Genomic DNA, 17,263 nt, shown 5'->3' on the forward strand with positions numbered 1-17,263 from the left:
ACAATCTTTGGATGTTTAATTGAAGTGAAAAATCCTATAGTTAGAATTTTTTTGATGCTTGGAGAAGTGGACCATTATAGAAGTGACTGCTGTGCATATATGTGAACTAAACTAAAGCTGTGACCTGAGGAGTGGAGTCCAGATAGCTGGAGCCAGGACCTAAACAGACCTAGAGTTCAGACAAGTCACAAAACTAACAAATCAGGGACTGTTTTATGCACTGTTTCAGATGCTTTTATTGTAATGTTACCTCTAGTGACTCTGCATGGGTTTTACAACCTGATACTAAAGCCCTCCTAAGCCCCCCTTTTTGAAGCAGGGGTCTTGAGCAGGAGCAACTGTGCTACTGCTGTACTACTGCTGCCTGTATCCTAAACAGCATCCTGTGACCTCCAGCAGGAATGCTGCTGCTTTTTAGTTGATCTGTCATCATGTGTAGCTATATGTGTGCCTTGCACTGTCTTAGAGACTGGTTTCATGGGGACATGGTTAAGACAGAGGATGCAATGGAATATGTCTCCCCTGTTAAGCTTTTGAGCTCTGAGGATTTTTATTCTCTCAAAAAAAAAAACCAACCCCCAAACAAAGCACTTGCCTGGTAGATTAAGAACTAACTGCTTTAAAATTAGCCCTATTAAGCTCACCCAGGACATGCAATCCCCATGCTCTGGAGTTCAGTACCAGACAGTATATGTGTGTACAAAACAAGTTAAGCAACAAAAGAAGCTTTGTATCAAAATAGTTTATTAAAAACAATAAGACTTCACTGAAGCTTGCTGTCCTCAAGACAGAATTATGAAATTATTGCAGCATTCAACACAATCATAATCCACATATAAATATAACACTATACAGCTCCTGTTCACCTTGGCCAAGTTTTGCCCTCAGTCTGGCCTTGTTCAGCCCTGCTGACACAACCCAGCCCTGCATACTTTAGTGGCAGAACCTGTTCCTCTGGGAACTGAGTTATATCCCTTCCATGCTGCACAGTGCTGTTACTGTCTGGAAGTTGCACAGAAACCCAACACATCTCTTAGCAGCTAGAGGCAGTTTACAGAACCAGTGTGAACACACTGAGTGACTGATGACAGCAACACTGGTTGATGTTTAGGAAAAATAAACACGCAACCAATTACTCAAGTTGCCAGCACTGCGCAACTGCACAGAGCAGCTTCTGTTTACAAGAAGGAAGCTCTGTTCTGACCTGCTGCATTGCCACCTCAGCTGTGACAGAAGGACGCTTACACTGTACAGTCTGGTCTAATGCATGGAGTCACCTTTCACTGCAGCGCTCGCAGAGAAGCACATTGCCAGCAGCTGGCTGGCACACTTCTGCCATCAACTCTGAATGCCCTCCAACAGTGTCACTCTGCCATCAGCTTTGCACCAAAGTCAGTATTTGTCCTTGCACCATGGCAAACAGACTGAGCACTTGGTATCTCAGTCTTTCAGGTCAGGATGCTGCCATGAGCTGTGGCTTGCTTCCTCACTAGCTGAGAGGCTTCTTCTCGCTCTTCTCCATTGCTCATGTCCCCTGAGCTGCTCTGGTGATGGGTGTCTTCTTGCACAGCTCCTGATAGAATTCAGATTCCAAAAACCGTGGGTATGAGTTATTCTCCATTAAGCTGTAAACTCTCTTCTGTGCTGCACTGAAGCAGGTATGTGTGGCTTCTTGAATATTCTGCGCAATCATGTTCTTTGTTTGGAAGTCTATGTTTATCTGAAATACAAAAAGACATTTACTTCTGAACTGAATTCTGAAAACTGAAAACTGAATTCTGAAAACTGAAAACTGAAGTATAATACACAATAAAATTTCTGAAGAGGTAAAAAAGGCAAGACCCTATTACTACAGGGTTAAGTTAATGAAGTTTCCTTTAAGAAAATTCTTCTTTACTATAAAAAATTCATACATACTATCTTTCAGTACTAAACTCAAATGTTACAGGTGTTAAATGCAGCTGCTGACTTTTCCCAGTTAAGATGGAACCTCTCTGAAATACTGCTTGTACCATGTTCCAGCTTGGTGCAAAGGTAGTTAGGGAGAGTGTTAGGTTCAGACACAGATATTAACAGTGAGGTAGGTACAATGCAGTTTGCATATGTATCTTAAAGTGAGTTCAGAGAAATAAAGGCTGTAAGAACTCATAGAATAGGGCACTTATGTTTAAATAGGTTTTCTTTACCTCTTTGGGAGCCTCCTTTTCAATGAAGTCATTGTAGATTTTTTTTGCTTTTGATGTCAGCTTCTGGGGTGACTTGGTTTTCTTGAAGTCCTCACAGGCCAACCAGAACTCAATGTTCTCTTCACAGAACTCAGACTTCAGAAAAGCTCGGAAAGCAGCAAGACCATCTAGGGAAAGAAAAAAAACACATCAATTAACTATTTCAGGAACCTTCATTTACCTGTTGGTCACATCTGTTTCTACCAAACCATTTTGTTGTAGTTCTGGTCTGGTTCTTTCAGGGATATCATAGCAATAAAAAAAATTCCACATTTATGTATGCAAACAAATTAACGCTCTAACAGCTTGGTAGGCTTCACTTTGAGTTAGTAATTTTTTAGGTAAACAAAAAATAAAAACCCTTTCTAGTTGGTATGTTACCTTTTATGATGCCTGCATATACATTAAAAAAACCCCTTCTCCCCAGATGGGATCTCCTGTGTTAACCTTTACACTGTAGTAAATATTTGACTGCTACAAACCTCTGGAATATTTTTTTGCAATGGAAAGGATGATTCAAGTTCAAAGAGCAAATGGTAATATTATTTCTTAGTCTTTTTACTCTGCTGTTGAGTGCTTTTCATTGTAGCAATATAGTAAAACCCCGAGACCATTGAACTTGTGTTGCAGAATCCTTCCCAAGTTATTTGAATGCATTTGTTTTGGTTAAGCAGTGAGCTCACTGAACAAATGCTCTTTTAGCATTTGGCAAAGCCAAGCTGAGAAGCATGAGGAACTACAAGGGTTACAGAAAAAAATTCCACTACAATGAAGTATTCTTGATGTTTTAATATTAGTTTGCAATGTTTTTAAAGAATACTTCTATGAATTTGGCTTTAAACAGTTTAAAGCATTTAACTTCCAAGACCAGAATTAAAGCTATTTACATTAGAAAAGTTCAATGCTGACATGCAAAGAAGCAATCTCTTACAGACATATAAACTTCACCATCCCTTTGCTCTTGAATGTTACCTTGTGAAGACAAACTTACATTTATTAGCAAGAAGTTCATCAAAGGCTTCTGACCACAGCTGGGCTTCTTCAGGGGAAGGTCTGCAGAAAGAGATGGAGAACATTAGACTCCATTGCTCAAGCTTTATTGTTTTTGTAGAACACTTGAGTTACTTAAACAAAATCTCCTTCTCATAACTTACCTGAAGTAGGTGCGGTGCTTCCCTGCATTCTTAGATTTCATTTTAGTAGAATTGGAAGAGTTCTGCAGGAAGTAGCTCAGTCTTGTTTTCCAATCTTTAATGCTGGAAGAACAAAGATGATGCACGTTAAAAACGACAACGCAAAGCACTTTAGACACCAGCCCGTTTACTTGCAAAAGCTGCAAGAGTTCTTGCTTTTTCGGTTCTGTACCTAGAGTGTCACCTAGAGCGTCTGTCTGAGGGCAAGAAACCTATTTTCCCCTCGCTTCAATCAACAGATTCGCCCACTCGCCGATGGCCAGTGTTAGCCAAGGCACCGCCGCAGGTAGCCGAGGCGGTCAAGCTGCAGGAGCTCTGCTCCCGCTGACGGCCCAGCCCTGCAGCCCCCTGCAGCCCCCTGCAGCCCCCTGCAGCCCCCAGCTTCGGTCCCGGCTCCGCGGCTGGAAGCCTCTCCCCGGAGGAACCCTCGGTCCTCCCGGCCGCCCCGCTCTGCCCCGGGCGGGGGCACTCACATCGTCCTCTTCATCCTGCCCTTCTCCGCCTCCTCCGCCTCGCTGCGGCGGCGGCCGCCCCGCTCCATCCGCCCGCCGTCGTGCTGCAGCGCCAGGAACAGGGCACTTTGCATCGCGCTCGCCTCGCCCCCGCCACCCGCCGCCGCCCGCCCTTATAGACCGGCGGGCGGGCCCCCGCCCCGGCCCGGCCCGGCCCGGCCCCCCCCGGTCCGGCCTCCTCGGCCCGGCCCCTCGCCGGGCGGGGAGGCGGCGCAGCGGGGCCGGGCGTGCGGTCTGCGCTGCGGACAGGAGGGTGTTCTGTTTTCCCGGTAAGCCAGTACGGGAAAGTTTTGCCTTCCCCCAGGATTACGTCTCTTTTCGCCTTCATTTCGTTTTTCCTTTCTTTCCCCTCTTTTTTCTTTATTTTTTTCTTTTCGTTCTTTTTTGTTCTTCCCCCCCTTCTCTCCTTGCCCTCGCTAGCGCCTTCTTGGCGAGCCCTCAGCCGGTGGCACTGCCATCCCTCGGGAGGGGCGCCCGTCCCTGCGGCGCTGGCAGCGGGGTGCCCGTCGTTTCTGTTCTGTCAATCGGAGACGTACCCTGCATTTCTGCAGATTTTTTTTTTTAAAGGAAGCACAGACTTTTGAGTGTGGCCAGTACACGAAAAAGGGTAAGGAAGGACTTGGCCACGTTTCTTCAAAGAGTGAAGTAACCATCCCTTTGAGTGTATGGTATTTTTGGTGTCCACCTCTCTGCTAACCCAGGCTATTTATCACCTTAATAAGCTGTCTGCACATGTGTTTTATCTCTGTATAGTGTTGCCACCTACCAGCGAATTGTGTAAATTACTCTCAGTGTACGGAGCTGAAGTTGCAATGGCTTACTCCAGCCTTCGGCTTGTTGAAAAGGCCATGTGGTCCTTCTCAGCACTGCCCAGCTGAAGGGTATCATGTCCAAAGAATTTGGATTTAGGAATCATGTGAGTTTCTCTTTAACCTACCCTGCTTTTCTGCTCTTTTCTGTGCATGTGTCTTCCTTTCCACAGTACTCTACAGCATGTATTTTTCTGCCATAAAAAGCAGTGTTCAGAGAGACTGTTTGATTCCCAAAACACTGGCTGACTTCAACGCAATCATGTAGCATCAAATCTAGGTAATCACCATAGTCTTACAACCTCTCTGCTTGCTGAATACACACAAAGCTGTGCAAAGGCATTTTGCTTTAAATGAGACGTAGGGAGAAAATGAATGCCATTTAATTTGTGAAAGCATTTAAACAAGGTTGCTTTTCAGTGCTGCCTGTTGTAAGTCCTTTGCAGAATATATTGATGGTCTGATAGGAAAATAAAGTTCCATCCTCTAAGCTTTACCAAATCGCTTTAAATGATTTTTGCAACAGGTAGCTCTTAGTCTTGTCTATGATACATACATTTTTTAAATGGGAAATTATTATGAGGGTGTTACCATGGGAGGGAGGAAATGTGGAAACACTAACAGAGGTAAGGCTCTAAGTGCTGTAAAGGCATCAGTTCCAGAAACTTTATAGGGGGGAACTTGCCAAAGAAACGACCAGGGCAGGCAGTGCCTGTGTGATGGATGGAGCTGTGCTGACTCGCTTCCAGGCGCTTCCATCGTCACTAGCTTTGAGTGCCAGGGCCAGGCGAGCTGTGCAGCTGCGAATGATTTGGGCAGGAGCTTGCCAGGAGCTGCTGAACAGCCTGTAACACGTGCGAGGACGGGAACACTCTCTGCACGTGCGAAACTCGCGGCACGCAGCCCCCTGGTTGGGGGGAGCAGGCTGCCTTGCCTCAGAATAACAGATCAAAACTCAGCCCTGGGCCTTACCCAAAGTAGAGCCTCTGTAAAGGATCAAATGCTCTGCAAGGAGAACAGTACATCCTCACCTTCCACCTGACTTGTAGGAGATTTCCCCATTTTTGATGCTGGTTTCAAGTTTCTTTCACCTGATTCCAAGCTGATTGTGGGGAAATGTGCCCAAGAATAGTGGGAATTGGAAAACTTCAAAGTCTAGTAAGCTACAGTAAGGTTTGGTTAAGCATTTATATTTGGGTTATATATATTATATTTATTATATATATTATATTTTGGTTTGCTACAGGTAATGTAGCACGCCAGAGATCCTGCTGATGTTTGAAGCCTGACAAAATGTTTTCTTGATGGTCCTGGAAGAGACTTGCAAGAGTAGAGCTGGGATATTCCCAGCATCTGCCAAGTTGTAAAGTTGGCAGTGGTCAGCGTATGGAAAATTGCAGCATGAATCATGTATTTGTCTGATACTTTTTATTTTAAACTTTTTAATTGCCTCTTTCAGATACCCATAAAAATGGCAGTGCCAGTTGAGGAAGGTAGTTGTAACATTTGTAATATCTTTAAACAGTGGAAAAAATAAATAGTGTTCCAGGTAAAAGAAGCTGAATATGGAATTGTGAGGTTAGATGGCCTTATAAAACATACTTACTGTAACATTTGGTTTAAAAACTATTTAGATTAAAATTGAATTTTATTGGCTGCATTAAGGTATTTTTTTAATTTACGTTTTTATTATACTTTTAAAGCCTGGATATCACTGTTTTTTCAGTAAAAGAGAGACTTTACAAAATACTTTCTCATTTCATCATGCTGTGCAGTGTGTTTTGTGGCTACGATGCTAACCTCTGCCAGCAGATCAATTACAGATCTGCATGATAAAAGATATTTTCCATTTGCGTTTAAAAAACAAGAAAAAAGCATCTGACCTCAAACAATGTCATCAGTGTACCCAGTCAGGCCTGGGATGGGGGGAATGCTTCTGGGAGGGGGCCGCTGGCTCCCCTTGTGCCGCCTCCCCAGGGAGCTGCACGTGTGCAGCCCTGGCCGGCCAGCTGCACCAGTGGGCACTGCCTGGAAGAGTGTTTGGGCTTGCTGAGCAGTTCTAGATACACCAAACCTAAGTATTACTTTGTATTACCAATTTCTAGTTTTTCAAAACAAGGATGGCAAAATGGCTCAGTTCATCAGCCCACCTTTCGGAAGGTGGGTCTGGTTTTGCACAAATGGTGCCATATACTGACTTGGCAAAGTGAGGTTTGGCATCTCAACCCTGTCCTACACTGTCTCTTGCAACAGTATTTTGAAAATTTCAGGAAAATTAGGTATTACTGCTTTCTGGAAAAGCCCTGGATTGCAATTGCAGCACAGGTTCAGGTGCGTTAGCATAGCACAGTGCGTAATGCTGCTGAAAAATAAGTGCCACCATCTCGTGATGCCTCTCGTCGGGAGCAGGGCTGTGGGGTTTGCGACCCTGCCTGTGTGACTCAAACCAGCGTACAGACCAGCACTCCAGATTTGCCTGTGTGTACACTGACCTCTGCTCTTTCAAAACAGTGAAGCTCTTGGTAGCTGAGGACAAATCCAAACATAGCGCCAAATCTTTTCCTTTACGTGCTTCTTAAAGCTTCTGTCTGTTTCTGTAACACTAATCTCATTGTCAAGGAGCAAGGCCAATGGAAAGTGATGGGGGGGAAGCCTACAGCCCAAACTTTGCTATTGAAGTCGGTGAGAATTTCACTGTCGCCTGCAATGAAGTCTGATGTCAGACGTTTAATGACACAAGCTCTCACCCTGGAGATCACGCTTCTCTTTGCAGAGGCTTTCTTGAGAATGTTCTGTTCTTTTTCTGCTTATACAATTCCTACGAGCATCAGTGATGGCTGGATGTACAGAGGACTGTAACATATGCAATAAACATCCAGGATGGAAGATGAGGTTTTTTCCATCTCAGTTACGTTATATGTTGCAATAGCTATGCTGATCTTTTCCAAGTCCCTAGTGAGCAGTTGTTCTCACTGCATGATACTTAAATCCATGTCTGCATTTTCTGAAATGCCAGTCCTTGTTTCTTCTTTTTATAGAGAAGACTTGGATGATAGGAAAGAACATATGAAAAATGGTCCAAAGACTTTATAGCTGAGTTTCATAAAGCCAAGAGGGGAGAATATGCTTTTGCATGGTAGTTCAAATCATGCATTAGAGTTATTTGAGGGATGCCGTATTAAACCCTTGGTGTCTTTGACTAGCTGAAAAATCATATTCAAAAGGAGTAAGATGTTGACCTATGTCTCTGTTTTGTAATAGAAATTGCAAATTACACAGGTGCACTTTCCTGTATTTTTACAGTGTTCTTTTTTAATTTACAGCTGTACAGTCCTGGTGCTGTGTCTGTGAGATGGTTCATGTAAGCATCAGAACAGGAGATCAGCAAAGAACGCCACCGTGCTGCTTATTACAATAGCGTCGACTGAGCCTCTGTTCTTACCTCTCTTTTAGGCTGTGTCTTCTCTGAGGCACGGGGGACTGAGATGTATTCGTACAAAAGAGCACAGAGGTGCCCAGCTGTGGGTGGAAGCAATATGCTTTTGCGCTGTGCATAAATAATTAAATAATAGCAGTCATGCATGGTATGTATGGTAGGGCACTGTTTTCTAGGGGAATATTATAATTGCCACTCTTTCTGATATTCTTTTGTATAAGTGAAGATGTTTACTCAAACCCTTAGTCTGATTCTAATTCTGTTCATTGCATTCTGCCTTTCTAGTCCCTTTTACAATTTCAATGGCATGTAGTGTGGGTGGGTGTTTTTTTGGGGTTTTGGGTTGGTTTTTTTACTTGCCTGAAGCTTGCTGAGGTCAAGTTGTTGCATTCTCTGACTTCGGCCCTGCAGGCTGTGCCTGGCTGGCTGTTGTGCTTCCCCAGGACTATTTTCCAGTCATAAAGCTGAAAACATGCAAATCATAAGAAGCCATTTCTGGATCTAAATTTAGCACTACTGTGGATTAACATTACAACTGGACCAATTAAATGTTCAGTCTTTCCTAAATAGAAAATAAAGTATATCTCATTACAAATGGATCTCGTTTCACTTAACAGCAAAATCCTCTGTTTGAGTAATGTATAAACTAGACAGAGCTCTCTGAAAACTCATCATTCCCAGCCCTCAGCCACCTTGTTTTACATAAACACCCCCATTCGTTTATAAAAGTTCTAAAAATAGAGCTGAAATTTATCAAAAAGTGGATAAACTGGGACTATATGTCTACTTGCAGTGTTGCTGTTATGTGGATGCATACATCTCTGTTATAGTGACACTGTAAAAAGAAGATGAATTTAGGCGTTGAGCAGTTGATCGTGATTCCCTCTCCACCCGCCGGACATTTGGAAAAGTTAGTTTTTAAAGGGGAGATACTCGATAACGGCAGGCAGGAGTCAGAACAGCGGGTTCCCTGAGGACCCTGGGATGGCTGTCCTGCTCATGTAAGATCTGCTTTATCCCTTCTGCACAGACAAGCTGAAAGGAGACCCGTTAATATAGTCTGCATTTTAAAGGACAGGACATTCTCATATTCCTTACGTCTTTTGTCAATACAGAAAGCAAACAGCTTAGCAAGAAGCAGTGTATTTTTAACAATGAAATTTTCTTAGCAGATACGAGCTGGGTTACACCATCTCGGGTAAAGAGATCTGATTAATCTTGTTTGAGGTTAACTAGGTGATGCAGAACACTGGCTCCATGTTCTGTTCACATTGCAGCCTATTTTGTTCCCCCCCTCCCAAAAGCTGTATTTGTTAAACCAGGTGTGCAGAGGGACATTAAACAATCAAATATGTTTGTTAAATCTGGATGTGGGCACCATCTTTATCATATTATCTGCATGTAACACAGTCAACACACAGTCCTTTTGATGACTATTTAATCCATGTTAATGAAACTCTCTGTAAATGCCTAAATGGTATTAGTCAGATATTGATCTAGAAAGTCTCTGTGGCTTACAAAATCGTCCCTTTTACAACTCCTACAGGTGAATACTGTCAGGACCACAACAGTGAGAAAGCTGAAGATTAGAGAGGAATATAAAAATTTTTGCACCACCTAAAAAGTTCAAATTTTTTAAAATGAGCATTTCCTCTGAAATGGAGATAAAATGTCAGTCTTTCATGATGGCCAAAAAAGTTTAAACAAAACCATTTCTTGGAACAACCTGATCTCCATGCTGGGTGGAACTAGGAGAGGTTTAATTGGACTTTCTTAGTGGAAAATAAAAACACTAGCAACATATCAACTTTGTCACTGGAAATTTTTTCATTTTCTTAAAACTATTTTAGGGTGCTATTTTCTTTTTATCACTTCCAGTGTTTATGTGAAAAGTAGAGAGGTAATGAATGTCTTTCAGATGTGGTAAAGGATGCACAGTCATGGAGAGGAGAGAAAGCACTGTCTGAGCAAATCCACTTAGTAAAGTCAGAGGACATTTCATCTGAGTAAGGGCAGCCTTATACCCTTTCTACTTATCATATTGACAAAAACTATTCCAAAGTTTGTAAAGTTAAGCTCTCTGGAGTTAGAAAAGGCCAGAACGAAGGTTTCCCACGCAATATTAGTAATCCCACATTTATCCGGTGGCACCCTGGTCTACTCCAAGAGTGAAGGCTGGGAGATAAATGAAGGATAGGATGATACTTGTCTGGCTTCATCAAACTGTGGAAATTCCCTCCTAGCTGGTTAAAGAGTACACTGAAGAGGTCAGACCATAGCCAGGATTGGACTGAGGGTGCAGACTGTCTTGCAGGTAGCCTGGGAGAGAGACATGGCCAAGTAGCTTGACAGATTAGTCATTCCCTTAATGCCAAGTATTGCAAAATAATGTCTCAGTCGTCCAGCTGCATTAGTTGTAGGCAGGTACATTGTTCCCCTAGAACATTTTTCTCATCAGCTATTAGTTCAGCGTTCAAACAGGTCTTCAGAGCAAAGCAATTCATAGCTGACTTTAGGTGAATCACTCCATGTGGAAAATAATGTTCTAAATGTCTAAAATATGTGGATAGAATGATAATGTCACTTCTTGTATTTGAATGTATGTTAACCAGGTAAAACTCCACAGAAATTAGCAGAGAGACGCTCTGCTATTATTCCAGCGTTAGACTTACTCAGAGCAGTTACTGTCATACCAGACAACAATGACAGGTAATTTTGCATTAAAGAAACATTTTCTGGGATGTTTACAGTGCTAGGAAATGGCAGTGCAGGACTGTACATTACCATGGGTTGTACTTAGAAGTCTAAGATGCTGCATATAACTCATTGACTATGTTTTGGCAATATTTTAAATAGACAGTAGTTGGTTCCACGCTGTGTTGCAGCCTTCAGTTAGGAGCTGTGACAAGACCTCTACATTAACGTACTCAGTATTTTTCTGGTTTCAAGAAGATGCTCCTCAAGGATTGCTTGAAGCGTCATTGAAACGGTGCATGGTGCTCCTCATGAGCAGCAGATGAGGATGAGGTGCTCTGTGATGTTAGCTGTGATTTTACCTGATCCTTTCAGTAAGCTTTTCTTAACACCAAACTCTTACAAATGAAACCAACTGTGTGGTGTGGCAATTTCTAAACATATACTTTGAAATAGGATCCTTCAGTACTTTTTCTGATATGTATTGCTCTGAGGTGTGACATGTGAGCTGCAGTTCAAGTTCTGGAATAGTGAACTTATTTTACAGCTAACGTAAAACTAGTGTTTAGTTGCTGTGGATTTTTTTTTTTTTTAATCAAGTTGTTTACTTAATCTCTTTGTTTTAAATAAGTTTGCTTTTCTGGTAGCTTTCCAACAAAAACTGTTATTTTAAGACTGAGACAACATTCCTAGCAAGTCTGGAACTTAGAAAGAAATCAGGGGACAAGATGGCTGAGATAACTGGTAACTCTCTGGGGTATACTTGAACGTATCAGGAATCATAGCAGGCATAGCTAAATTACAAGGAGGAATGGAAAGAAGAACAAAAATTATCTTGAGGAAATTACTCCCTGCCGTGTCCTATACCAATATCCGCTGAATAACTAATGCCCAGTGTATTGATTATCTTCTGCTTGCTTTGGCTACAGGAGAAGTGAGGACAAAGTCTTCCATGTATTATGGAATTATTCCTCCTTTCCATAGTGTATTTTCTTTATTTCAGACAAATACTCTAATTCGTATACAGTAAGCAGTTAAGAGAGATTAATTTCACATCTGTGGACAAGCCTCTGAGGAATACAGCGCACCGTAGGAGTAACAGGAGCTGTTAGTTCTAACAAGAGATTTCGTTTTAAAATATCATATATGCCTAAAAGCCGAATTAGAACAATTGTACAAGCGCATTAAGTTATGAAAGAAAGAATAGCCACTAAAAACTCCCAGGACTTCAGCGTCTAAATCGGATTGAGGTGGATTTTCCAGCATTGTTCAATCAAGGGTCCATTTGAAAACACTCAGATCAAACGACCGTTATTTTCTCATTCTTTCCATAAGTCATTCACAAGTAGCCCCAAGTTTATTCAAGGCACTGTGTTTACTCTGATGGGAAAGAAGATTAGGCAACGAAAAAAATCACAAGAGATGCTTGAGTTTGAAACGCCAAAACTTCTGTAACTGCTCCAAGGCTGGAGCAATGATGGGACTCAACAGCAGAGAGGAACCTCGGCGCTGCTGGTGACTGCTTGTTCCCCAGTTTTGCAGAAGCTGCTCTAATAGTAGAGAGCTCCTGTCAATGACAAAATGTGCGTGTTGTAACGCACAAAGGAATTTCTTTCTGAACAGTTGTCCGATCCTCTTCTGCTGGACATCAGCAAACTAGCGATGTGGTTAGGGGATTTGTGCACCTTACTATTAACTTCAGCTAAAGGGGTAACGTGCGCAGCGAATATGAGGGTGACGTCTTGATATGCGTAGGGGAAATGGCGTATATTTACTGAGAAATTCAGAGATTGTATGGGGAAAATAGCTAGTGGAACAAAGATGAACATGCTTGATCTCCCTGGTTCATAACGTGCTGCATGTTTAAATGCCAGCTCTCAGGAGTGAATTAAGATGTATTTGTAATCAGAACTGTAACCTCTCGACTATTTTTAAATGTGTGTTTCAAAAGATGGAAAAAAATGAGTGTAGATGTGCAGAAAATACTATGTAAAGTGAATACCAACTTTGTTGTCATTGTGTTTAAGAAGTAACTGCTTTTTTATGTTACTGTCATTAAGGACTGATGCTGACATAGCATTTGGCACCAATTTTAGTACCATACTTCTGTTGTTGCTGGTAAGTGGTAAGAACATGGTTTTAGTCACTAGTTGACTTTATTAATGGCCTGCAACATAAAGACTTGAAATGTTAAAAAATATGTTCATTATGTCTGGTTTTGCTGACTTCCCTGGATATATGGAATGCAACTTCATTGTATTTTCCTTACATATTTAATAGAGAAGGGATGGATGTTTGGAACTGGGTGCAGAATCAACACATGAAAAGCCTTTTGAGACAAGAGGATATTTTTGCATTGGCAGTTTCTATGTAGTAGTTTGCAAGTAAATGGAGAGTAAAGAAGGACGTGGTGGTTTCCTCTGCTGTAGTTTCTGCTTTTTGAGGAGTATTACACAACTAGTCTGTATGCATCATACAGGCCTACTACTTTGAATAGTTTTTACTCACTCTTCTGCCTGCCCCATATTATTTAATTTGCATTTATTAAAACTAGCAAATGGAGAATTGAAGCAAAAGGTTATTTTGTTACAACCCAAAACAACGGAGCTACTTTTATTTTCTTTGCCAGTTTGCATTTACATTTATAATGGCATTACTAGCCAGCTCATTTTCTCTTCTGAGGGACTTTATTTTCAGTTATAATTACAACTGAGAAATCAACAGCTTTTTATTTAACTACATCCCCATTTTTTTCTCCCTCATGGACACAGTACTATTTTTTGGGGAGGGAAAAAAGCAACCTGGAAGTCTGAAGTCAGGCATCTATTTCCTTTGCATTCATTATATCCCACAACACCTTGTAGAAGCTGATGACAGGCTCAGAAGGGCAGAGATCAACTCTCATCTACTGAACCTCTAAGTAATGATCTACGTACGGCCCATCATCAGTAAAATTTGTTGCAGTTTGCTCAAGTTCTGCTATGGCTCCTGGCTTTAACCTCTCTCTTTCTCTCTCTTTTATCTGTTTTGGACTACCTGGGTTTTAATCATCAGTTCTCCCATTTTGTGGTCAGTATAATTTCTGTTGTTGGGAGATGTTTTTGTTAATTTATGGAAAGATGGTTTATCATGTTTAAGTGGCAGGACTGTAAGAATCCAGGGTGTTGGCAGATTGCAAGCTGTTAAGTTGCTTGCAAATATTGTAGTTCTTGTCCTGTTTTTCTTTTTTTCTTTTCTTTTTTTTACATACCATATGTCTTGCAGTATACGTAACTTACCATTGCATGTCTTGCTGGTTGTTAAATGCTTCTGAGTGAGCTCAGATGTGACCAAATGGTCCCCAAAAACTGTTGAGATGACACTGAATCAAGAAGGTGGTTTCCTGCCAGAAACCCTGTGGCAGGAGGAGGGAGGGAAATCTAGTAAGATTGCTTGCTTGTTTGCTTGCTTTTTAAGTTTCTGGCTGAAGAATGAACATACGTCTGACATTATTACAGTGAGTCCTTTCTGAACTGCAGAAACTGGATAGGGAAAGTCTGCTTCAATAGGTGCAGTCACACCTACAGCGGGTCTGCCTGTAGTTTGGGCTGGCTGTCTTGGTGATGGAGCTGTGTTACCATGATGGTTGTAGTACTGAAAAACAGCATTTCTCAGCTGGAGCACAGCCTCATGCGAACATGGCAGTGTGGCTTTCCTGCTAGATCTGGCTGACATCCACCCAGCTGGCAGCACAGGCAAAGCGACCGTAAGTCTGGCTGAACCCCTTCCGAATAAAACAGCCTTTAGAAGTGGACAGGTTGTGCCTTGTTCCCGATAAGCCTCCGTTTCTCCCTGGCATGGTTGAAAATCTACGTATTCACTTATCGCGAATGCATATTCAAACACATTTATGCCCGGAAAAGGAAGAGATTTTATCAAGCAGTGAGAAACCAGCATTTGCTGTTCTGCGTCTGTGCTGATCAGTATTTATCTGCTCCTGAAACAACATTCAACACGAGATCACATTTTGTGTGAAACTGCAAAGTGCCAATCTCTCATGTAGCTATGCTGATTTACACCAGCAGGTGACTTGGCCCGCAACTGCACTCACTGCGGATCTCTCTCGGGTTGGAGCTGGCTCTCGCCCCTGCGCAGGCTGAGGCATCCTCGGGCTGATCAGAGCAGAGAGCTGGGCAGCCCCAGCCCTGCAAGGCTGGGAGCTCACTTTGGGCCCCGTCTCATTTCCAGACAGGTGTGCGCCAGGGCCACGCACTTACTGCTTTTCTTCTATGGAAAAATCTGTCTGTGGCTTCCTTCTTCCTGTATAGGAAAACCTCAGGCTCAGTAAGCCCTTTAAAGTGCTGCTGGCATTTGGGAAGTAACCCTCTGAATAATGAGGCTGAAGGTTTCCTTTTCTGTATATTTTTATTTTTATTATTTTACTTTTAACATTTTCTTTCTGCTCTGAGAACTGTGTATTCAGTGCTGCTGTGATTGTAATTCTTTTTTCTTTTTTCCAAATCGTCAGTGAAATAGCAATACTGGTCCAACGTTTTAAGCTTTTAAAAGCAGCAGGTCATTACCATTTACAGTTGCTCAAGTTTGAGAGTATTTATTTATATTGTTTATTTATAAATATTTACCCAAAACGTAAAGAAACAAGAAACTGGGAATGTTTTCCCCAATTTGCTATACTGACCTGTAGTCGATTTACAGCAATTTTCCAGCTCTCTGGGTTCTCCTAGGTAAGGAACCTGCCAATGAGCAGCTCCCAGTTTTGCTTTGTGCCAGCAAATACACTGGGAAAAATGGGAAAGTATGAAGCATCCTGAAAAACTGTGGGTGTCTATGTTGGTGGCTCTAACCTACATCGTAGCTGCCATTTATCCTCACCTACTTTGCTCTGCATAAGCTGTGTGTATCTGGTCCAAGGACTGGATCAGTAAGATTAAATAGCAATTACATCTTAATTAATTAACAAATTATATACTAATCTGTATGGAAGACTACACAGGGACAACACTTGCTGTGAGGAGGATGTGATGAGATTTTTTAGATCAGTTTAGGTGGTACCACAAGATTTTAAAATCATAGGCAGCTGGGTACTAAATCATGCAGCTGCATTGTCTTTTGCATGAACAGGCTACCATGTTTTAGTGGAGCAGCGGTTACTCTCTGTGCTTTGTCTCACCCCTCTTTGTCATTAATTAGCGAGAGTTTACATGCTCAGGGACTTCTTTTCCTTAAGATACATGTAACCTTTGAATATTTTCAGCCATCGACATAACACGTTGAGCTTCCTGCTTAATTCAGTTGCTGGTTTTAAATAGATACGGTTTTTAAACAAACTTTTCATGAAGCAGACTCAAATGCACGTGAAATTATCCTCATCTACAGCAGAGCTCAATTTGGACTGGAATGTTCTCAGAGTGCGATAAGACCATTTTGTGCTCTTCGGAGTTTAGGGTAATTTTAGAGAGAGAGAGTGAGAGCGCCAATGATTCTTTTTCTGAAACCATTTCAAGGCAAGATCCTCTTTAGATAGAGACATCCATTTGCGTTGTTTACTTTGCCACAGTCACCCTTTGCTCAGTCATTACCAGGTTGGTTTTTCATCAGCTCCTGGATAAATTGAGCTTCTTTTCTGCTAGTTCCTTAGTTACTCCAATACCATCTTTCAGGACTTCACAAGACATTCTCCATTTTCTAGGCACACATTTTGTGAAATAACAAAACATTACTTTTGCTTCTGTTTTCTTTATCCATTTTTTCTAACCAGATTTTAGTCAGTAGTTAAATGTGGATGCCCTCAAGAAATGTTGCAAGTACTCAAGATGTAAGACAAAAACTTTACTAAGCAATTACTGTTTGATGCTTAATTGTTGCCCTTTTCGGAATATGGTGTTCAGAGCCATTTGAAAAATGTAGTGAAGGTAAGCCTTCCACATTACTTTGTTTCTTGGTGCATGGGACCTTATGGCACATGGCGTTAGTTCTTGCTGGGAGCAGGCTCGGACATTCATGGGCGATAGTTCTATAAATGGATACTAAAGGACAGTTGTTTTGGGCTTTTCTAGCAGAGGCGAGGAAATAGCACAAAGAAGGGAAATGACAATGATGAAAGGGATGAAACTAGAACTAGGGGATCACTTGATAAAAGCAGTAGGAGACCAGTTAAAACAGAATAGAAGCAAGTATGTCTTCAGCCAGTGGGTAGTGAATATCTGGAACTTGCTTCCACGGGAGGCTGTGGAGATAGGGCAGTCACTGGGTTCAAAAAGGCCTTAAACAAACTCATGGACAACAGATCCACAAATAGACGCTGAAAAGGATGAGGATCCTCTAACATCCCTAATGTAACAGTTGTGAATGCTGAGCCACTGTGAGGGGAACCGAGCAAGAAAGCAGTTGGTTT

At 42.0% G+C, this 17,263-nt stretch overlaps 1 protein-coding gene across 1 annotated transcript; it reads right to left on the reverse strand.

Moving 5' to 3' along the window:
* Nucleotides 1-766: 766 nt before the first annotated feature.
* RGS2 (regulator of G protein signaling 2) lies at nucleotides 767-4,039 on the reverse strand. Its single transcript, XM_072867755.1, has 5 exons — nucleotides 3,892-4,039; nucleotides 3,380-3,481; nucleotides 3,217-3,278; nucleotides 2,187-2,353; nucleotides 767-1,720 (listed from the first exon to the last, which is right to left on the reverse strand). Exons 1-5 carry the CDS (start codon nucleotides 4,002-4,004, stop codon nucleotides 1,526-1,528), a joined length of 639 nt encoding a protein of 212 aa, XP_072723856.1. The 5' UTR covers nucleotides 4,005-4,039; the 3' UTR covers nucleotides 767-1,525.
* Nucleotides 4,040-17,263: the final 13,224 nt, after the last annotated feature.

This window comes from Ciconia boyciana, chromosome 7, assembly GCF_034638445.1.
Source record: "Ciconia boyciana chromosome 7, ASM3463844v1, whole genome shotgun sequence".
Classification (NCBI taxonomy): domain Eukaryota; kingdom Metazoa; phylum Chordata; class Aves; order Ciconiiformes; family Ciconiidae; genus Ciconia; species Ciconia boyciana.

Excerpts from the sequence above, each read along its gene's own strand:
- RGS2 (XM_072867755.1), bottom strand. The coding sequence starts at position 4,004 with ATGCAAAGTGCCCTGTTCCTGGCGCTGCAGCACGACGGCGGGCGGATG. Across the intron at positions 3,279-3,379 it reads AAGCACCGCACCTACTTCAG|ACCTTCCCCTGAAGAAGCCC; the intron begins GTAAGTTATGAG and ends CTCTTTCTGCAG. Across the intron at positions 2,354-3,216 it reads TGAACTTCTTGCTAATAAAT|ATGGTCTTGCTGCTTTCCGA; the intron begins GTAAGTTTGTCT and ends TTCTTTCCCTAG.